At 44.3% G+C, this 20,646-nt stretch overlaps 1 protein-coding gene across 1 annotated transcript in view; it reads left to right on the top strand.

Annotated features, from left to right (window-relative positions):
• Positions 1-2,996: 2,996 nt before the first annotated feature.
• LOC134564855 (ubiquitin-conjugating enzyme E2 R2-like) overlaps positions 2,997-20,646 on the top strand; it is a 207,942-nt gene continuing 190,292 nt past the window's right edge. The window contains exon 1 of the mRNA XM_063424103.1: positions 2,997-3,344. Coding sequence (XP_063280173.1) covers positions 3,033-3,344 — 312 coding nt within the window. The 5' untranslated portion in view covers positions 2,997-3,032. The remainder of the gene's footprint in view (positions 3,345-20,646) is intronic.

The following is a 20,646-nucleotide window of genomic DNA, read 5'->3' as shown; positions in this document are numbered from 1 at the left end:
TCCACCCTCCCGTGTTCCCATGTCACCCATGGCACCACCCGGAGAAGTCTGCCATGGTGACACCCTCCTTTCCATGTCCAGTGCTCTCACCACCATCCATGGACCAAAACCGCATATAGGGCTCTTTTAAGGATGTTCGGCCAAGTACCAAAAACCAGCCATCTTCTCATATTGGGACAAGCAGTCCCCTGGTGTTATGGTTTTCGGACGGCACAGAAATAACAACATGACTCTCCATGATGGTAAAAATGAGAGCAAACTTTATTCTTCTAAATTCTACTTTTATAGAGTAGTTCGGTACAAAGAACATGATTGGTTATTCAGCATCTACACACTTTAGTAAACATTTCTTTCCAGTAAACATGCTGGAAAAACACCACCTGCGGATGGTTTCTCACTTCCCAAGGTTTGTTTGAATTCCTCCTTTAGATTTCTCAGGCTAACATGAGAAAGTTGCTCGTCTGCCTTTCACACAGACACTGGCAGAGCCTGAAGCCTAAGTTCAGACCAATTTCAGGCCCACAGTCCCCCCCACATTTACCCCTGGGGCCGAGGGTTCCAACAACAGAGATCTTCATCCCTCAAGACAGAGGGCGCCACCACACCCTCTTCCTCTCTTCTCTGTTCGCTCCACTCCTACAGTGGCAATCACTGCCACAAAGTCTTTGGTTCAAGCCAACTGCATCCACCCAAATACAGTCTTATTTGTGTTCAGGAGAATTCAGGGTCCGTCTATGGCTAACATTATGCAAGAAAAGTCCAGCCCAAAAAGCCACTCCTCTTCATCTCTGCCCATCTGGTATTCTTTTCATCTTCCTTTATCATCTCAGTCCCAGGCTGTCTCTCTCTCTTCTCTCAAACCACCAGCCAAGAGAATCAATGTCTGGAAAAAGTTTTCTTCTGCCAAGAAAGAGTTAAAAGTCTCTGGTTCCCAGCAGGGCCGCAGGCTCAGGCACTCGCAGGCTCGGCACTCCCACACACAGCTGGGCACCTTCTTCCTGGGGGGGGGGGGAACGGAAGGAGTGAAGGAGGCACCTCCACAGTTCTCCACCCCTCCATCCTGGATGGGGCTGGCTCAGCTCCAGTCCCTTTCACTCTCTACCGCCCCCCCGGGCACCGGCCTACCTCAACCTGGCCACATGGTTTCCCTCCCCCACCCAGCCTTGTAAGCTGGGCAGGGGAAGAGAAGATGCTGCTCTCCTGAAACCGGAACCAGAAAAAAGAAATCCCTCTGCAAGTCCTTGCTTTTAACCACTTGTGTTCTCAGAGGCGTGTCCAACCCCTCAGTGGCCACTCCAGGTGCCAACATTCAAACCTGACCACTGATTGGTTTGACCTCAACTTCCTGGAAAACTCACTTCCCCCTCAAACCAGGACAAGTAAACACTCCTCAATCTCTCTCTATGTAGCAGCATCTCAGGGTCTTTTACCATTTCATCCCTAGACTCTATGTAATCTAATGCCACATTTATATTAAGGCATTACGTGATTTTCACTTTTATTCACCTCCAGTTTTATTTGGCTGCAAGTCCACAGACAACAATGATTTTCTTCAAATAACTCTGACATTTTGGGGGACATTACAATTAGTTTAGAACTCATCACAGCCTATTATTTGTTTAAATTAATCCTGCTAGAACCACATTAATTCTTTATTAAGAAATAGGCATCAGCTTTCCTGTCAGGGCTGTTACATCCTTATTACTTCTCCTGTCCTGGCTGAGATAAGATGTCCAGCTTGCAACTACATCTCCATGCCAGATATTTCTTATACAGCTGGGGGGTCCTTTGTGCTGCCAAGCCAGGTGTGTGCATTAACATTTCCAGAAGTGAGACCCGGAGTCGCACCATCTGGGGTTGTGCTATGCTATTTGTCCTCCTTCTGAATGATAAGCAAACAAAAAAAAAGTTATTTTTATAATAAATAATATAGTTAATAATATCTCTTGTTAAAGGCTGAATAAGGAATAGGAGATCACAAACATGGTTTGAGGTGCTTGCTGACATTCACAGGTCGATGTACCTTGCCAACTCCATAAACATTTTCCTCCCTTAACCGTATCCAAAAAAGGGAGGAAGGATTGAAACTGCATTTTCTGCCTGTAGCGTCTCACACATCCGTGGAGACAAGTGAAAACAACACCAGTGGGAGAGAGATAACTGCCTGTTCCTCTCCTACTGGAAAGGAATGAGAAGGATGTGTCTTTACAAACAGTTGTCCTGATGGTAGATAATGCCAGATACGGAGAGGTGAAAGAAGCAATGGGGGAAACCATAAATTCCATCAGAATTCCACTAATTGTCACAGACTGTTACTCAAGACTGCTAAATCACTGGATTTAGAGAAAAAGAACAGAGACAAAAAGAAAAAGACAAATGGGGGGATATACATTAGAAGGGGTCTTAGGCATCTAATAAACCTGTACCTCTCAAGTACCTCAGCCAATGGGGAAAGAGAGAGGGAAATGTGGCCGGGAAATTAGGATAAGAAGGAGGCTGCGTCCCCTAAAAATTTGAGAGACTCCAGGGGAAATGCCCCACGACCTCTCCCTTTATTCAAATGTATTTACAGGACTCCTCTGTCTCCTTTTTGAACATAAATTTCTGGTGTTTGTGGATTAATTTTCCTGACACACTGCTGCTTGGGGGTTGATGCAGGATTTTTAGGGGATCCTGGGTCATGCAAAGTCGCTCCTCAAAACCCATCCTTTGTACAAAAGCTGCTCTTTTTTTGACCGTGAATGTCTATCAGTGCAGCAGCACCGACTGGCCGTGCCCCACTCGTGACCCCCACGGAACACCACCTCCTCCGTCCCACTCATAGCTCTCCACTCAGCTTTTCTTCCGCCTCACACGACATGTGGACCTGCCCAGTAAGGGCTGATGCAACGCCAGGAACCACACACCCACGCACTCCACAAACGGTGTGGTGGAGAGCGCTGCCTCTTTAAGTGCGCCGGTAAGGGCGGGGCGGGGCTTGCCGTGCGGCGGGGCGCGGCGTGGTGCGGCGCAGCGCGCCGCGCCTAGGTCAGATGCGAGTGGGCGCCGTCACAAAAGGAAGTGGTGGCGGCGACGGCTGTCAGCGCGAGGCGGGGGGCCTGTGGGGAAGCGCGACGGCGGCGGGGCAGCGGCAGCAGCAGCCTGGGCGGCGGGGGCCGCGCCGCGCCATGGCCCAGCAGCAGATGAGCAGCTCACAGAAGGCGCTGATGCTGGAGCTGAAGTCGCTGCAGGAGGAGCCGGTGGAGGGCTTCCGCATCACCCTGGTCGACGAGTCCGACCTCTACAACTGGGAGGTGGCGATCTTCGGGCCCCCCAACACCCTCTACGAGGGCGGTTACTTCAAGGTACGGCTTTTCCCCGCTCCCCCGGCGGACCGGGCCTCCCGCCGCCGCGGATGTCCCGGCGAGCTGCCGCCGGGGCCTGCACCACTCCCCTCGCCGCCTGCTGGGCCTCTTTGTCGGGTTCGGAGGGGCCGCGGCGGGCCTTGTGGTCACTGTCAGCTCCTCCACCCTCCGCGGGAGGGGGGGGAGGGGGCTATGGAAGGAGGGAAGGCAGGGCGGCTCGGCGCCCGTAAATAATGCCCTGCGAGCTGCCCTTCCCCGCCCGCTGCCGGCAGCGGGGAGACGATCTGTAGGACAGGCTGGCTGGGGGCCTGCAGGGCCTCTTCTCTCAGGATGCCCTCTGGGAAGAGGCCGTGTTATAGCTGTCTCTGTTCTGTTATTTCTCAATTTTAACCCCAAAGAAACGCAGGTACTTCATGGTAGAGAGCAAATTCTTCCCTTTCCACCCCCAGGTTTGTTCTCTTGGCTCTAGTCCGTGTATATTTATTTCAAAGGGGCTTCCCTTGATAGCTTTGTTTGTCATGTAGGAGCATCCTGCGTAGGATGACTAACTCAAGATAAAAGCTGTGAGGGTTTTTTTTTTTCAAAACTTTGTGGACTTCATGACTGTTTTTCATGATTTTTTCCCCTCTCGTTTCCTTTTCTCCCTCTACAAATTTCTAGAGGGCAGCCTTCAAAGGCTTACAGCAACACGATTGGTAAAGGTAGATAAATGAGAAGCATTTATCTCTGAGTCTTCCTCTTAATCCAAAAATGCATTTGTGGCTCTTTTGTTAATACAGCAAGCAAGAAATCTGGCACTGCTGCCCCAGAAAGGGGGAAAAACTTAAATTCTCGAAACAATTGGAGGAGGAATTGCATGTTTTTTTCTTTAAGGAAGCAATTGAAATGCCATAGTGCCTGCAGAAGATATGTTGCATCGGGCAGACCCCTTTGCACTTGATGTCTGCTTGGTCTCTAGCAAAATAATGTCCCCTTCAGCTCTCTTCTCCCAGGAGTTATTGTTTTAGTAGTGGCTCCTGTGTTTCTCATTTCATGCCCTTTGATTTCTGTCAAACCAAAATAAATTTTTGGATGATTTCTTTGCTTGGCTGACATGCATCTTGACCTCTCTGGGTGTCTCGGATTCAACTGGGATGGAGTTAATTTCTCCTCAGTAGCTGTTACAGTGCTGTGTTTTGGATTCAGAATGAGAATGGTGTTAATAACATACCAGTGTGTTAGTTTTTTGCAAAGTTGTGTTGATCCTAAGTCAAGGACTTTTTTTCCTTGTCTCATGCTCTGCCAGTGAGGAGATCCGCAAAAGAAACTGGGAGGGAGCACAGCGAGGACAGGTGACCTGAATTGATCAAAGGGATATTCCATACCTTAGAATGTTATGCCCAGTATATAAACTGTGGGGAGTTAGCCAGAAAGGTGGCCAATCTGGGTTCAGGAAGGGGGGGGTCTGGCATTGGTCAGCGGGTGGTAAGCAACTGTTATTGTGCATCACTTGTTTTTTCCCTTTTTATTATCATTATTATCATTTACCATGATTACTGTATTTTACTTTATTTTCAATTATTAAACTGTTCTTATCTCAACCTATAAGTTTTACTTGGATTCTCTTCCCCATTCCACCACAGTGGGATTGAGGAGGTTTGGGCAAGCGGCTGCATGGTGCTTTATTTCCAGCTGGACTTAAACCATGATGCTGGGTCAAGATTTAAGAGCTTTGTTCCACAAACTCAGAATTAACTTGTAGCATGTGGAATAATAGATTTATGTTCAGTTCAGCTTCATTATTTAGAAGGAAGAGAAGGCTTTGGCATAAGGCTTGCTTTTTGTAATGAGTTGGTGGACATGCTCATGTAGGTGTGGTAGGTATATTCTTAGACTCGCTTCTGTTATTACTTATTCAGGAAGTTGCTCTAGTCTTGGATTGGTAATTGGGCCATTTTTACACCTGAATGGTTTGACAGCCTCTTCCTGCACTTACATTACTCATCCATTTTTTTTCAAAGAAATCACAATGTATCAACATATTTTTGCTTGGAGACTATGTGTTTTTAATTGTTCTTGGAAAGAAGTTAAAACAAGCTATGACAATCTGGGGATATGTATTAACAAGTGTAGACTTTAGACAAGATTATCAGTTGCCTTACCTCAGTTTTATGAATGTGATATCTCTTTTGGTATTTTATGTCCTTAAAATGTTGTACCTTTCTTGTAAATCCTTCTGACCAGTCCTGTGATGCTTATTTTGAGAGTGGGAGATGAAGGTCTCATGATGCCTTCACCCCTCCACAGCAGAGGAATTCTCTTCAAGCATCGTGGCTGAAGTCTCTCATATGTTGTTTCTGTCTCACCTTCCCTCCATGAGGAGCTGCACATGGTGGGTTTTGTTTTGGTCATGTTTGATCTTTGGTTATGCATCTTAGATTCTGAAAAGTGATTTTTTAGACCCTTGTTCTGTCACTAGGGAGAAGGAGTACTTTGGTCCTGAGAAGTGGTGTTGTTGACTTACTTTGTATTGGGCCTTCAGGCAAACTTTTAGATGTGTTAGACTTGGCTTGCTGAATCATTTAGAAATAAAATAAAGTTGAGTATTGATCTTGTGGGGTGACTTCTATGATATGCTTCTATGCTTCATATGCTTCTATGCTCACCTTGCATAATATATGCAAGGTGAGCAGTAGTTCAGATCAGCATCTGATTTGTTTTTCAGATTTCTTGACTTGATGAAATGTTTAGCTTCATCTTGTTTTGTCTTTTTAGTTTCCTAAGATTAGGTAAACCGGATTAGAAATATGCTATCTGTAACTTTTTAAACTTTGTGGCAATGACAGTTCGGGAATTTTCTTCCACTTGAGGTGTGGTTTGAGGGTAGGAACTGGAAGGGAAGTACAAAGGCTTCTAGTTAAGCTAAAGTATAAATATTTAGAGTAAAGCCTATGTTTAATGTGACCTTAATAAAGTGTTAATGCTAGTTGGTTGGGAATGCAAATGCTTGATTTGTGCTTGTGAAACACTTGGACCTTTTGACAGGTTGTTTTTTCTTGAATAAATATGACCTTTATCTCTGGGTTGTTGAACCAGCTGAATAAACTGAAATGAGGGAAGTGTTCTCTTTGTACCTTTTTGACAGGATCTACTGTTGTTAAAGGCTGGTTCAACATATCAACAGATTCTGCTTTCAGCTGCTAGTCCTGTAACCAGTATTTGATAAATTGAAGCAGAAAACCTGTCCCCCTGAATGTTTGTTTAAATGGTAGATTATCAGTATCTTAGTGCTGTCTACAATAAAGGTTGGGGACTTGTTAAAAATTCAAGCACAGCATCTAAGCATATTTCATAAACTAATATAGCATGCTCAGGTTTACTGCAGTACTTCATAGTTTAGGACCTCCTAGCTAGATGGAAAGGGCAGCAGTCTTCAGAAGCAAGCACTTTGTGGAGAGCAGCTTGTATCAGTGAGGGATAGGAGCAGTCCTGAACTGCAAGCCCCCCTCATGAAATCAGCTAAAAGCGTACATCTGCAGTGAAGGTTGTCACAAGCCCAGATGTTTCTGAATGGCTGTCCTTATTCCTGTTAATCTTTGCCTTATCTAGTGACTTTATGTAGCTATTCATTATGACTGGGAATAATATTTTTGGCAACCCTTTGCTCAGGTTCCAGATCACCACCCTCAAGGAAGGAGTTGAGTTATTTCATACACTGGTGACCTCCCATTCTTGTGCTGGAAGCCAATATTTCAGGGAAGGTGCAATTGAGAAATTATATAAGTAGAAGCTTCATTATTAGATGTGTAGTGCTGCCCAGAAGCACAGTTTGACCAAGTTTGCTGTGTCAAGGAAACAAGAAGAATGAACTGCACTGTTAGTGATTGGTAGTTCTTAGGACAATTTATTTCATTAGGTGTTTTTGCTATATGAAGGAACAAATCTTGAAACAAATGGGGGAGGGAGGAACCCAAGCATTATGCTTAGTTTTTGCAAGTGATTTGGGAGCTAAATACTTGTTAAAGCATTGCTTTCCCTGCTTTTTGCAACTTGTTACCTGTGTGCTGCTTAGAGTTCTGTATTGTTGGATCTCGGTTTCTTCCAAATTATTTGTTTTGATTTCAAAGCAACTTGAAATATGTGAGAATAATTTATTTCAGAGCAGTGAATTGATATGGGACTTACAGATAACTGATGGCAAGTATGAGCACCATGTTTAAAAGTTCTGGTCTTATAGGATGCTTTCTAGAGAGCTTAAAATTAAGCAAATAGAAGTTGTAACTGGTAGAACACAACTCCACAAAAATACTTATTGGTGCCAAGGAACAAATGTGTGCTACTCTGAGCATAAAAGCTGCCTTCTGCAGGCCTCTACACTGTGAGGTGCTGCAAAACTTCTCTCTCAGTGTAATTAAGCTTCTATTTTTGTTTTCTTTAGGTCTTGTTGATGCTAGTAAGCAACCCGCCTATCTGTAGGATATGATCACCTATTGTTGGCTGTCTCCAAAGTGAAAGAGATATGAATCTGTCTGTAGGCAGGAAGGCAAGAAACATCTCATGCTGGTTCATGGATCATAAGCATACTTTATGATCTCTCACTTTCAGGCCTGGGGAATACTTGATTGACTCTCACTCTGCTGTTGCGTGTAGGTTTTTGGATGATTTGGTGTGTGGGACCCACAGAAGCCCCTAGACTGTAGACTCTTTTGGACATCTGCCTGGCTTCAGGAGGCAACAGGCAAGGTAATGATGGTAGCCAGCTTCCAGCCCTTCCCCTAGGACTCCTCTGATCCAAGTAAGGATATTGCATATGCTAAGAAGCACAGAAAATGGTTTCCACTTCTAATACTGCCTGAGAATAGAAGATTGTGTGCACTTAGGTCTTGTTGTGTGGCAAGAGGAGACCCTGCCTCTGCCACGAGAATAAAAATAGAAAGCTTTCCATTTGGAAAGATTGAGCACTATCAGTTTGCATAATTCATTGTTTGGCTCTATTTCCATGAGTCTGTACAGAGTGATCCTTGGATGAGGTAAAACAAAACATGACTTTTTCTTGGATAGCAATGTGAAGAATTGTGCCTCTTGAGATTTCTTGCAAGAAACCTGTGTTCAAGAGATAACAACTAAAAGCATATGCATAGCTTTAAATCTGGTTTATATTATGGAAATGAATGGAGACTTTTGACTCTAGTGTTGGAAGGGTGTTCTTAATATTTTGTTTGTCTGGTAAATCCTTCAGATCTCTGCTACTGCAGTGATGTTCTGCCAGTGTCTGAGTGTGGGACCATATCTGTAACTTCTCAAAAGCTCAAACATGTTTTTACCTTGCTGTTTCTGAAGTCATGTTTACACTGCCTGTTATTTTACATAGTGATGTATTCACACAGTGTTTTCTGTTTAATAGCACTTTAGTTGTAATCCATTCATGCTCATTTTACATCTAGAGGGTAGGAAATGCCAGAAAAAAATGCTTGCAGAACTTTATTCTGTTCTTTGACATCCAGCTTGACTGTGTAGTTTATGGCCGTCATCAGATAGTCATAGTAATGTGTAGCAAAGGCTAAACAGCGGAGATATTATCTTGGACCGAAGTGTAACTGAGTTAGTTGGAAATGTAGCAGTTACAGATGGACTGCAGTGTGACTGGACTAGAGGTCATGTGACTCATAATATAGCATGTCCTTTTGTAATTTGGGCTGCATGTCATCAGATGTGTGTATATACATGCATGTACACAAAATAAGCGTCCTATTTCCAGAGTGCTACTTCATTTTTTAAAACTAGTATTTTATCCAGCATTTTGAGTTAGAAGAATTGCAATTACTAAGCTATTGTGGTAGTGACTGAATAAGAATGTCTCATCTCACCAGATAAGTTTAATAGTAATTTGGCACTGTGTACCTTCCCCCAAAGCACTAGTAGCCAAGAGGAGTCAAATCGATTGCCTATCTCCACATTTTTTGAAATATTTTAAATGTGTAAATATCTGCCCTAAGTGGCCTACAAATAGGAGAAATATGATAAAGCTACTGAATTGGGATGCAAGTATGATATTTTGGAATCTTGCTTGACTTGAAGAAATGTGAACTTCAGACTTTCTGGATGTTTGGGATTTTTTAATTGAAGCCATCACATGGAAAACAAGGGGAATGTAAAAGGGCTGTATTAAGTGAGTGCCACTTTCAGATACTGTAGTATTTGTTAATCCCAGAGAAGGCTGCCTGGCAAGTAGGCTGTCTTACTCCTTATGATTTTAGTACTACTAAAACATGACATGATGAGTTTCCATTGGGCTGTTTTGTTTTCTTAAAATGATACAAGTAATTGAGAATACTGGGTAAAGGGCTTTTGCTTGGGAGAAGAAACGTAAGTTGATAAGGTAGGGATATGTTTGCAATAGCTGTGACTCTTCCCCAAGTTAAGATATGTATCCTAGTTAAAATATTTAAGGCATATGTTTTCATATTCATTGTAGCAAAATATTTGGAGGTGTTAAGATGCAAAACTCTTTGCCAGAGTATTGGAACAGTGTAAGGACCAATGTTTAGTCAATTGTGCCACTTGGGTCAATTCTTGTGTGATAGACATTGTGCAAAAATGTTTGATTTTAAATTAATCCTTAGGCATCTCTACAGCTAGAAACCTTTTGCTGTCAGACCTAGGCAAAGGCTGTGAATAATATTCTCTTTTGCAACACCCTCTTTGGCCTTGTCAAAACAAAAGCCATGCAATGGAGTAGCTTTGACTTAAAATGCATTCTGTGAATATGCATTTTGTCTTGCATAAAGTCTGCTTGTATAACCCTCTAATTCATGGGTATAAACTACACTGGTGTTGAAATGTTTGCTGATCTTGGCTGGAATAACTATCTGTGAAAGCACTCACCTTTATTAAAAGAATGGGCATGTTATAATGTATTGACGAAAACTGAATTTTATCTCTGTGCTCCCAATTACTTCTCTTGCAGAATATTAACTCTGGAAATACTTGTGCTACCACAGCTGAATGCCTTTCAGTGATGCATTAAGCTTGAGAGGTTAAGGCTTCTTTTGTACTTTTTCAAGTGTCTTGTAGCTATTATCTAAATCCCTTCTAATTTGTCATTAATGTGGTAACAAAATGCCCATACACAAATGTTTGATGAAGACTTTATTGGTTCTTAATGATATAGTTACTTCATTGAGATCTCTGCCTAATCTCTCATGCGGTTTGTTTGGGTTTTTTGTGACCATAAATTATTCAAAATGCTAAGCAGAAAAGGCATTGAAGCTCAACTTTTGTTAAAAACTTAGATTTGTACAACAGAAGAAACATTACCATCATCTATTGAATTTGAACAGTAAGTGTCAAATGGCTGTCTCTTGAGGCAACTAGTCATGTTAAAAAGTCCTCTATGGAGAATTATTTGTCACTTTTTTGAAAGACCAGTTGTTGCCATTTAGGAATGGTATTCCCCAATCTGTTGTTCCCACTGAAACATCTCAGACCATGCACTGCCTGCTCCTGCCTCCTGTGGTGGGATGGAGAGGAGAATTGGAGGTACAAAAAGATCACAGGTTGTGAAATGAACAATTTACAAGAAACAGCAATAAAATAAGAAAATGAACAGTAAAAACAGCAATACTAATAGAGAGAAAAATGCCACTGCCCTCCATCTCTCCCATACATGGAATGAGGTGGTATCTAATAACCTCAGTCTTGGCTATGCCCCTCCTGGCTGCTGCGAAAATTAACCTTATCCTGACTGGAACGAAGACATTAGCTGCCCCTTATTCTATACCATCTATGTCATGTCCAGATCCTGCAACTTCCAAATATATATATTTATATTTGTATATATACACACATGCGCATGGGTATCATTCCCTTAGACAATGGCTGTCCTTCCAAAATGTCTGTTCAGTTCATTTAGTCTATGAATGTGGGTTCTATCTGTCCTAGATGTCTTGCAGGGAAGGAGGGCTGGTGTGCTATCAGCTGGTTGCTGCATCAGGAGCTCATGACTGCTGTATCTGGAACAGTCCAACCTCATTGTCCATGGGAGTTATGACATACAGTGGCAGTGTCATTCAGCAACCAATATTATACAATTCAACATTACAGGCTGTTCTCACCCAAAAATCAAATCCCCTTGAGGCACACATCGTGTTTCCCCATCCCTCTGTGTTACCCACCTGGTGCACCTGGGTCCTTGAGCAAAAACAATCCCACAGATGTGTTTGCCGTTCCTTGAGGCAGGACTAATCCAAACTGTCGTCCCTAACACATTCCTCATATGCACCAAAGGGCCTTTATCCCCTTCTACAGCACGTGGATGTTTTCATTGGGTAGGGCCAGTTTGATGGGTAGAGCCTCTAGCATTAACTAACCAGGTGGCCTTCGCTAAATGTAGATCCTAATGTTTGAAGGTCCCACCACACTTTGCTTTCAATGTGGTTTCTACCAGTCCATTGCATTGTTCAGTTTTCCCACAGGCTGGGACATAATAGGGAATATGATACCCCCACTCAATCCCATGCTCCCTGGCCCAGGTGTTTATGAGGCTATTTTGGAAATGAGTCCCGTTGTCTGACTCAATTCTTTCTGGGTTGCCATGTCACCACAGGACTTGCTTTTCAAGGCCCAAGATGGTGTTCCAGGCAGTGGTGTCAAGCACAGGGTATGTCTCTAGCCATCCAGTAGCTGTTCCCACCATTGCCAGCATGCAGTTCTTGCCTTGGCAGGTTTGTGACAGTGTGATGTAATTGATTAGCCAGGTCTCTCCATATTTACATTTCAACCATCGTCCCCTATACCACAGAGGCTTTATCCGCTTGGCCTGCTTGATTGCAACACATTTCACACCTATGGAAAACCTGTGTGATAGTGTACACAGTAAAGTCCACCCCTTGATCACAAGCCCATCTATTTGTTACGTCTCATCCCTGATCACCTGAGGTGTCATGGGCCCACCAAGTCAGAAATAATTCACCCTTATGTTACCAGTCCAGATCCACTTTAATCCTGACAGCTTGATCTGCCTGACCATTGTTGCCATCTTCTTCCATAGCCTGACTCTTGGGTATGTGGGCATTTACATGAGGGACTTTTACAGTCAACTTCTCTACCCAGACAGCAATGTCTTGCAGACCAGATGAGTTTCCCTCTGTGCTGCCAATTGGTCTTTTTCCATCAGTCCAGCCACTCCCACAGAGCATTTGCTACCATCTATGAGTCAATGTAGAGGTGGAGTGCTAGCCACTTCTCACATTCAGTGATACTTAAAGCCAGCAGGATGGCTTTCAGCTCTGCAACATGACTTGATCCACTTTGTTCCTCAACAGCTTCTGTGACATACCAACGTAGGACTCCATACAGCAGCTTTCCATTTTTTAATGTATTCCTATGATAGAGCAGAAACCTTCAGCAAAAAGAGCATGTTGCTTTTCATTTTCAGGTAGCTGATTATATGGTGGGGCCACCTCAACATGTGTAACCTTCTCCTCCTCCTCTTCTGCTGATAGTCTGAAATTTTCAGTTTTGGGCTAGTTCCAGATGACTTCCAAGATCCCTGAGCAAGGGGATTCCCTTCTGGAGCTTGCCGTGTGACCAGAACAATCCACTTACTCCACATAGCATCAGTGGAATGTTGTATGGAAGGGACTTTCTCTTTGAACATCCAGCACTGGCAGTTGGGGTGCCAGGAGGAGCTCTGCTTTCGTGCCAAGCATTTCTGAAGCAGCTTGAACCCCTTCATAACGTGCCAGTATCTCTTTTTCAGTTGGGGTGTAAAAGGCCTTGGATCATTTGTATCCCTGACTCCAGAACCCATAGGACTGTCCTTGAGTCTCCCCAGATACTTTTGCCAGAGACTCCAGAAAGAACCATTCTCCCTGTCTGCAGTATAGAGCACATTTTTCGCATCTTGTCCTGTCCTGACTGGCCCAAGGGCTACTGCATGAACTGTCTCCTGTTTACTTTAGTCAAACGCTTGTTCTTGTTCAGGACCCCACTTGAAATCATTCTTCTTTCAGGTGATGTGATAAGAGAGGGTTTGCAATTAATATGACTGTAATCTGGAATATGTATCCTCCAAAATCCCACAGCACCTAGGAAAGTCCGAGTTTCCTTCTTGCTTGTTGGTGGGAACATACCTGCTATTTTGTTGACCATGTCCATTGGAATCTGACAGTGGCTATCTTGCCACTTTACTCCTAAAAACTGGATTTCCGGGGCAGGTCCCTTGACCTTACTTTGTTTTATGGCAAAATCAGCCTTCAAGAAGATCTCTATTATCTTCTCCCCTTTCTCAAAAACTTCCTCTGCTATGTTGCCCCATAGGATGATGTCATCAATGTATTGCAAATGTTCTGGAGTCTCACCCTTTTCCAGTGCAGCCTGGATCAGTCCATGACAAATCAGGAGGCTGTGTTCCCATCCCTGGGACAGGCAGTTCCAGGTGTACTGGATGCGCTTCCAGGTGAAGGCAAACTTTGGCCTGCACTCTGCTGCTAAAGGAATGCAGAAAAACACATTGGCAATGTTGATGACAGCATCACTTTGCTGCCCTGGACTCCAGTTCGTACTGAAGTTCCAGCACGTCTGGCACTCAGTGGTGGTGTGACTTCGTTCAGGCCACGATAATCAACTGTCAGTCTCCATTCTCCCTTGGATTTACGCACTGGATATATGGGGCAATTAAAGGGTGAGTGGATCTTGCTGACCACTCCCTGGCTATCCAGTTCATGAATCATCTCATGGATGGGGGCCAAAAAATCCCAGTTAGTGCAGTACTGTTGACAGTGCACAGTTGTGGTAGTGATCAGTACCTGTTGTTCTTCGACCATAAGCAGTCCCACAGCAGAAGGATCCTCTGAGAGACCAGGCAAGGCATTCAGCTGCCTAATTTCCTCTTGTCTTCACAGCAGCTATCCCAAAAACCCAACAGTGCCCTCTTGGGCCCTTGAAATACCCTCTCCTGAGGTAATCTATGCCAAGGATGGAGTGGTTTTGCCATTCATTCCCAGCCAGGCTCAGTTCAGCTTCCAGTACAGTCAGCTGTTGGGATCCTCCTGTCACCCCAGAAATAGAGATGGATTCTGCCTCACTATATCTTGATGGCATCAGGGTACATTGTGCACTGGTATAAACTAAAGCCTTATACTCCTGTGGATCTGATGTGCCAGGTCATCAGATCCACATAGTCCAATAGATCCAATTGTCTCTTTCCTACACCTGGCTGGAGGCCGGGCCCCTCTAGTTCTGGTCATGGTACTCATTGCTCACTTGTAAATATGATGAACTGCAGGTCCCTTCAAGAGGACTGGAAGTAACATCAGCACCTTCCATCCTGTCTGAGGACCTGCCCACTGGAAACTGGAGCAGCATTTATCCTTGAAGAACTTCCCGTGGTGGTTGTTATTCTTCTCAACTCACATACCCAAGGCTCCTAGGGCAGAGGTGGGTTTTCCATCTCACTCCCTCATGTCCTCTGCATGGTCATGCAGGTAAAAGCACAGGTTACCTACCTCACAGTGTGTTCTCTCTCTTGAGCAGGGGTGTGCTTGCTCTTAATAGCAGAGACTCTGGCCTGTACTGGCAGGGCACAGGACATTTCCTCTTTAAATTGCTGCAAGTCCTTGGACAGTCTTTCTGTGGCTGAGATGCAGGCTCACAGGGAGGAGGAGAGACTTTCCTCATATTACCAGTTGAGCAACCAAATTATCCACTGTTTGTTCTCCTTCTTTCCATGACATCACCAATGAGTTGGCGTACAACTATGGTGTGCTCCATAGGAACTTCGGCCACATGGGTTGTGTGCCCTAGACTTCACCTGGATCTATTAGGGGACTGCTCATTACTTGAATCCTTATAGAGTACCTCCAGCGCAGCTAATTCTCTCAGGTACTGGATATCTTGCTCCATGGTGTTCCACTTGTCTCAGTGCACTGATAGATCATCTGTGAAAAGATACCTTTCCCTCATGCTTGACAGGAGTCATGTCCAGAGGCTGAGAGTTTCTGTCTTTTTCTCAATCCCCTGGTCAATGCTCACATCCCAGGACAGGGATCCCAGCTGCATGGCTTCACTACCATCTAGTTCCATATCTTGGGTCATGATATCCCAGCATTGGAACAGTCAGGTCACTATGGGTCACCCTACTGGCAGCTGAAATCTTTTCACATATCTCGCAGCTCAACCAGGGATAGGTATCAAATTACTATCTCTGGCCATGCTTTTTACTCTTGTTGTGAGGACCCTACTTCCTCTTCATCCCTCACTAAGTGACCTGATTTGCTCTTGGATTTTTTCTTCTCTATAGGGGTGACTGCTACCAGCACGGGTTGTTCCTCTGGTTCAGCTGCAGCTTGAGTGACCACAGTGCCAGTTGCTCTGCTTTCCTCCTCCTCCCCCTGAGAGTGCTGTCTAGTAATGAGCAGTGTCTGATAAATAGCAGCCAGGGCCCAGCAAAATGAAGTAATTTGTGCCTCTCTGGAGTCACCTCAGCATTCTAACAGGGTTCTCTGGTTGTTCAGAGATGACCTTCCAAACCATTGGAGGAGAGAAATCCTCCAAATACTGGCCCATTTTCTGCCACAGTCCATGCCACTCATTACTATCCCACCCTTGGGGAAGATCTCTATTCTCCCTAGAAATCTTTCTTGTTTCTTTCATTGTGTGCACTGCACTGAGGAGACCTGGAAAACTTAGCAAAAATAACATGCTTTCCTTAACATGCAATGAGAATTCAAAATTCTCAAAAGCTGATGTAACAGGTCTGAAGGAGGAAAAGGGGGTGAAAAGCTGGGGAAAATCATCCTCCCCAGTTCCCACCCCCCACTGGATACTATTATTAATGCACTCCCAAAGCTAGCAACCAAGGTAAGGGTAGGAGAGCAACACTGAATACACATCCCAAAGGACCATCATTCCCCTTGATGTTATCATGTCATAAACTGGTATCTTACGATACAGCAACAAAGCAATCCTGATGCCTCTCCCTGCTGTGAAAAACAAAATTGCAAGGAGCACATATGGGAATATATACAGGCTTAGGTACTTGAGCTGGTTTAGCACAGGAGTGATTTTTTCCAAGAGAGTTATAGCAAAAAACAATTAGTGACTGGCTTTGAAGTTGACAGCTTGATTAACCAATTAGAGTTAGATACGCCTCTGGGCTACACAGGTTAAAAATCAGAAGAAATTCCAGGAAAACTCCTTTTTCTCCCGGCCCCAGAACAGGTAACAGGGCCAGCCCCACTCTGCCACGTGGTCCCCGGGGCCTGGCGGGCCAGCCATGCCCTGTCGCTGCAGCTGTCTCGGCCAGGGTGGGCCCGATGACTTCCAGGCAGAGGGAGGGGAGAAGAGTATGTCCTGTCCCGACTGAGCCCAGGCCCAAGTGGCTGCTAACATCTGCCGCTACGCCACACTTCAGTGTCGGGGAAAAACCTTAAAGTGTGGGGAAAAGTCGTGCAGGCTTTGCAAAAGGCCTTCCAGGAGCAAGAGACCTGGAAAGCCGCACAAAACTGCCTGCTGGCCACGCGAGACATCCTGGCTCCAGCCCCGGCACAGCCTGAGTCTGTCACCTTTGGCCATTTCCCAGGGAAAAACAATCATGCCCTCTGCAGACCTGGGAGAATGTTAACTCTTTCGTTGACAGATAAAACTTGCAAAACATTAAATCCTCTTTATGAGCAAGAGAACAGTTGGAGTGAAACGTGGAGAGACACGGCATGAGACAAAGTTACTGAAGAGAGAGCAAAGATCCTAAGTGAGAGGAGAGATGAGAAGATGCCTTGGTTTTAGGCTGAAAGTCTTTTATGAGCCATGGTAATGGACTGTAATATACTAGAATATCCTTGTAATCGTGGAAAAATATGCATTGGGGAAATGATAAGATTGTTCAGATTGTGGATTGGAGCAAAGGTATTTGTGATGGATTAAGTAAATATTGAAGTAGCTCTGATCTTATGAAAGCTATGATCTATTGAGAAGCTTGAACAGAGAGAGAGAGAGATGAAGCCCTCTGCTCCAGTGAAAAAAGAGAAAAGAGATCTCTGTTCCATGAGATGAAGAAAATCCTTTGTGTTTGGAATTGTTCATTTTTAAAATGATACCCCAGCAGCGTCCATGACGCATATGCAGCTGACGGGAAATCTGCCAATGGGAGGGACTTCACAAAGGCAGGTTTCCGGGCAGCTGTATTTGTGACAATTAAAACCCACAAGAAAACTGTTCTATGGTATCAGTGGGGAAATTCCATTGCAGACTAAAAGACGCTTCTTTCTCTAAATGAACTGATGAAAGACTATTTTATAGGTGGTAAACTGACTAAAAGTTCCAGGTTTTGTCTCTTTATGTTGTTAGTGAGAAAGTGAACAGTTGTGGGGAAGAAGTGTTTTGAAGGTTTCATTTTGATTCTCATTCTTTTCTTTCAGTGTTTTAATAAACCTATCTTTATACCTTTTAACTTTGAGCCTGCTTTGCTTTTCTCCTAATCCTATCTCACAGCAAGAAAAACAGTAAATAATTCTAGGAGACACTCAAACCACTACACTAAATTTGGAAAACAGAAAATGGCGAATGTGAAACCACTACAGTACCACACGCGCTTGAACAGGCCAAGCAACATTGTAACCAGTGGCTGCGTACCTAATACAACAAATACTTAGATCAAATTTGTTTCCAACCTGCTCTGGGCAGATCTGTTGTTATCTCAACCCTTTGTGGTGCTCCACATTAGGGGCTAATAAATGTTGTCATGGTTTAGGAATGGGCCACGTGGATGCAGCTAGCAGCTCCCCTCCCCCTCCCCCCCAGCACACAAGGTAAAGATCACAGGTTGAGATAACAACTTACTTGAAACAGCAATGAGGTAAGAAAAGGAACAGTAACACCATCAATATGAATAATGAAAGGTGTAAGACAAGAAAACGATTTACATGTAAAATAAAACAATACTGGACCATTTCACCCACCATGATTTCTCCCACCCTTTTCCCCCAACCCAGCAATGATGTGAGGTGGTGTCAAATAACATTAGTCTTGGCCATGCCCCCCCTCCACTGATCTGGGCCAAACCCAGGACAGCTACCTACTTGCTTGTTTAGCGATAAAGAAAGCCAAGCCAACAATTTTTGACCAGACTGATCACTTGACTTACAATGTAGATTTTAAAATTACAGCTGTACATCAGCTGTACACATGTACATCTACAGAACATATCATTAAAATCCCATGTTTAACTCTGAGAGTGGAAAAAGAAGGACTCACCAGAAGCCAGCTGTTATAGAGTCTAGTTACAGAAAAAAGAAAGGCACTCATCATCACCCTTCAGAGTATACTGGGCTTTCAAGAGAGCTCTAATTTACTTCTATTTGCATACTGGAAGCTGTACAGTAACCATCATTTTTGCATCTCATTAGTAGCCAGATAACCCTTATTGCATTTATGGTCTGGGTTAACTTTGCAGGTTTGAGAGCACCTAGCAAATCACAGCTTCATTGTACTGGACATCAGACAAGCAGTAATACACATCTTGCCCTTAGAATATGCCAACAGCACTGCCTGCCTCCTGCAAAAGGAGATGAGTTTCAAAATATTCTCCTTTACTCCTGTTATGCAAAGATTAGTCTCATCTGAGTAGATTGTTTGCTGCTCAAGTGTTTTCAGTTGGCCTCTTCCCAACAGAACATAATTCAAAGTATTCATGTGTGATCACAGAAAAAGGAAGAATCACATGCTGAAATTAACACAAGAACACCAGTTAGAGTCAGTTCCAGGTGCTTTAAAAATACCAAACAACAAACCACACCAACATCCCCCCAAAAACAGCCAACCAAAAACATTTGAGTCCATTTGGGTTTTACAGGAAGTAGTATTTTGTCCTGCTGGCAAGATGGCTCTTGTGCTAAAAGCAAATATACTGTCAGCTTTACTACAGATCCAGTACATTTTATGGCTTCAAAGTGTTTATCTCAAAACAAATCTCTGGAGTACATCTACATAATTATCTAATGTTTAGTGTTGCTCAGCAAAGTCACATCTTTTCAAGACAGAAAGCCTGCAGAGATACAAAGGCTAATCACAGTGGCTGTTTATAGCCCATGTTAACAGCAAGTGGTACAGCATTTCAGGCTCAACAGTCCCAATCTTAGAGGGAAAAACCAAGGAGTCAGATGCTGGGCAAGTGATCTTAGAAGTTTTCAAGCCCTTGATGTTTATGTCCTAAACTGATATCTCACAGTACAGCAACAAAGCAATCCTGATCCCTCTCCCTTCTCTGAAGAGCATCACGAGGAGCACATAGTGCATATATGGGAGCATATACAAGGTTAGGTACCACAACCATGTGAACAGAGGAAGCAACATTATAACCAGTGGCTCTGTACCTATTACAAATGCTTAGATCAAATATGTTTCCAGCCTGCTCTTGACAGATCTGTTATCTCAACCCTTTGTGTCCCACACTGAGTGCCAAATAAGGCTGTCAAGGTTTAGGAATGGTATTCCCCAATTTAGTGTTCCCACTTGTCTTGGTTTGAAAGACAGGTGTCTGCTAAGGCAGGAGCCTCCCTTGGAATGGAAAATATGACCCCCTTCCCTCCAAATTGTTATAATTTTTGAAATCAAGGGCCTTTCAGGCAAAAATATGGGAAAAGTAATAAGTTCTTTACTAGTATGTATAACAAGGCAAACAAACAACAACAGTGGCAGCAACAACCAGCAAAACTGGAAACCCAGTAGCAGCCTTCTTGACTGCAGGCACTTTCCCCTTAGGTGTAGTTATGGTCGCAGCTGTCAAGGCTGCTGTTGGCTCCCAGTTGGGCAGGGCAGGTTGTGATGATTCCTCCGTGGCTGCATGGGGCACTGTGGCATGGGTTTCGGCTGTCTCCCTCCACGCAGTAATGGCAGATGCAGCTGGCAGAAATGGATGGAGAAAAGGCTTCCTTTACGAACTCACAGGGGGACCTGATCCTGGTGCCCCCTCTGGATAGCAAAAAGAGCTGTAGCAGGAACCTTGGAGCAGCAAGGTCAGAAGGCAGGGATGAGCAAAGTCCCAGAGTGGTAGGTGAGATGTATCGGAATTTCGGCAGCTGTAGCTGAAACCGTGGGATGTCCCAGCAAGCAGGGGGTATGAGTTACAGTGTAGCAAAGAAACCTCAGAGCAGTGGCAAAAACTGGCGGGGGTGGGGCAGTTGCAGCCCAGCTCCTGAGCAGGGCAAGGCTCCCTGGGAGGGGAAAGGGGTCAGGAACCTGGGGTTTCCCCCTGAGGTACCTGAGCAGATGGTGAAAGTTCTTTTTTAGTGAGGTAGGGTGTTAATAAGGTCCCAGTGCAATGGCT

Source organism: Prinia subflava (genome assembly GCF_021018805.1).
Source record: "Prinia subflava isolate CZ2003 ecotype Zambia chromosome W unlocalized genomic scaffold, Cam_Psub_1.2 scaffold_22_NEW, whole genome shotgun sequence".
NCBI lineage: Eukaryota > Metazoa > Chordata > Aves > Passeriformes > Cisticolidae > Prinia > Prinia subflava.
Note: the sequence above shows the minus strand (reverse complement) of the source record. Positions and strands in the feature narration are given on the sequence as shown.